Genomic DNA, 2,281 nt, shown 5'->3' on the forward strand with positions numbered 1-2,281 from the left:
GCTCCGTCTCCCAGCCGGCCCCCTCCCTCGGCGCTCCGTCTCCCAGCCAGCAGTGTCATCAACAGTGCTATTAAGCAGCACCTGGTCAGCAATAACCTGCTCAGTGACACCCAGTTTGGGTTCCGCCAGGACCACTCAGCTCCTGGCCTCATTACAGCCTTGGTTCAAACATGGACAAAAGAGCTGAATTCCAGAGGTAAGGTGAGAGTGACAGCGCTTGACTTCCGCTGGTTGGAGTCTTACCTGACACATAAGAAGATGGTTGTGGTTGTTGGGGGTCAGTCATCTCAGCTCCAGGTCATCTCTGCTGGAGTTCCTTAGGGTAGTGTCCTATGCCCAACTATCTTCAGAGATAACAAGGTGTAGAGCTGGATGAACACAGCACGCCAAGCAGCATCAGAGGAGCAGGAAGGCTGACGTTTCGGGCCTAGACCCTTCTTCAGAAATGGGCCTTCCTGCTCCTCTGCTGCTTGGCCTGCTGTGTTCATCCAGCTCTACACCTTGTTATCTCAGATTCTCCAGCATCTGCAGTTCCTACTATCTCTCTCCCCCCGACCATCTTCAGCTGCTTTATCAATGACCTTCCCTCCATCATAAGGTCAGAAGTGGGGATGTTCACCGATGTTTGCACAATGTTTAGCACCATTCGCAACTCCTCAGATACTGATCAGTTCATGTCTAAATGCATCAAGATCTGGACAATATCCAGGTTTTGGGCTGACAGGTGGTAAGAAACATTTGTGCCACACAAATGTTATGCTGTGACCATCTCCAATAAGAGACAATCTAACCACCACCCCTTGACATTCAATGGTGTTACCATCACTGAATCCCCCACTATCAACATCCTGAGGGTTACCATTGATCAGAAACTCAACTGAACTCACCACATAAACACAGTGGCTACAAGAGCAGGCCAGAAGCTGGGAATACTGCGGCGAGTAACCCCCACTCCTGACTTCCCAAAGCCTGTCCACCATCTACAAGGCACAAGTCAGGAGTGTGATGGAATAGTCCCCACTTGCCTGGATGACTGCAGCTCCAACAACACTCAAGAAGCTTCCAGAACAAAGCAGCCTGTTTGGTGCTACATCCATAAGAATCAAGTCCCTCCACCACTGACGCTCAGTAACAGCAGTGTGTACTGTCTACAAGATGCACTGCAGAAATTCACCAAGGATCCTCAGACACCATCTTCCAAACACACAACCACCTCTACCTTGAAGGATAAGGGCAGCATGTACATAGGAACACCACACCCTGCAAGTTTGACTCCAAGCCACTCACCACCCAACTTCAAAATATTGTCAGTGCTTGGACACTGTCGCTGGGTCAAATTCCTGAAATTTGCTCTCTATCAGCACTGTGGGTCTACCTACAGCAGATGGACATGCAGCAGTTTAAGAAGGCAGCTCACCACCACCTTCTCAAGGGCAACTAGGGACAGGAGGTAAATGATGGCACAGCCAGTGACCCACATCCCATAAATGAATAAAAAACAATGCTGAACAGTGGCAAGTGCTGGTACTCATGGCCCTGGTATGTTTTTAAGTCTGAGGACCCAAACGTTCTGTGAATCGTAGATAGTGTCATTAGGTGGAAACCGTACAGCAGAAATCCAAAACCTGGGATGTGGGATAAATGGAATCAAAGACATTCCAACTTCCTGTCAAGACCCGAAATGGATTGAGTTGGTAAATTAGAGGTTCCTGAAACAGCGTCCAAGCTGCTTGGCAGTAAACTGGTAAATTCACTCCCCAAGAGGTCCTGCTGAGGAAATAGCTGTTTTAGAGGTACATTGACAGAAAAGTGTAGACAGCTTCACTCTGTATGTAACACTGTGCTGCCCAATTTTAGTTGATTAGTTGGCCTATGTTTGATATTTATCCAGATATTCCCTGGACAAGAATTCGAGCAGTGACTATGTCCTCTGTGATGTGATTGGACGGTCAGATGAGGACCACCAATGGCGCACGGAATGTTTTCGGATTGTGAGTGAGAATGAGAAGCCCCTTATTCTTCAGTCACTCTGGAAACCAAAGGAAGGATTTGCCCGGAGATTTGAAATGCGCAGGAAAGTCGATGTGGAAGAAATTACGGCAAAGGAGAAAGACACAGTGACAGCAGGTAACATGAAAGAATGAAAGAGAGCCAGGTGGAGAGAGAGAGAAAGAGAGAGAGAGTGTGACATGGAGAGAGAGAGAGACAGAGAGATTGACAGAGATGGAGAGAGTGATGGGAAGAGTGACGGAAAGAGGGCATATCTTGTGTAATTCAAAAA

At 47.9% G+C, this 2,281-nt stretch overlaps 1 protein-coding gene across 4 annotated transcripts in view; it reads left to right on the forward strand.

The window, feature by feature from the left end:
• si:ch73-281f12.4 (Ras-associating and dilute domain-containing protein-like) overlaps positions 1 to 2,281 on the forward strand; it is an 81,057-nt gene that overhangs the window by 15,781 nt on the left and 62,995 nt on the right. For all 4 annotated transcript variants that reach the window (XR_007264599.1, XM_048610979.1, XM_048610980.1 and 1 more), the window contains one exon: positions 1,892 to 2,127. Coding sequence is in view for 3 of the 4 variants with exons in the window: in XM_048610979.1 (XP_048466936.1) it covers positions 1,892 to 2,127 (236 nt within the window). In the remaining variant the exon portion in view is untranslated. The remainder of the gene's footprint in view (positions 1 to 1,891; positions 2,128 to 2,281) is intronic.

This window comes from Rhincodon typus, chromosome 23, assembly GCF_021869965.1.
Source record: "Rhincodon typus isolate 14 chromosome 23, sRhiTyp1.1, whole genome shotgun sequence".
Taxonomy (NCBI): Eukaryota; Metazoa; Chordata; class Chondrichthyes; order Orectolobiformes; family Rhincodontidae; genus Rhincodon; species Rhincodon typus.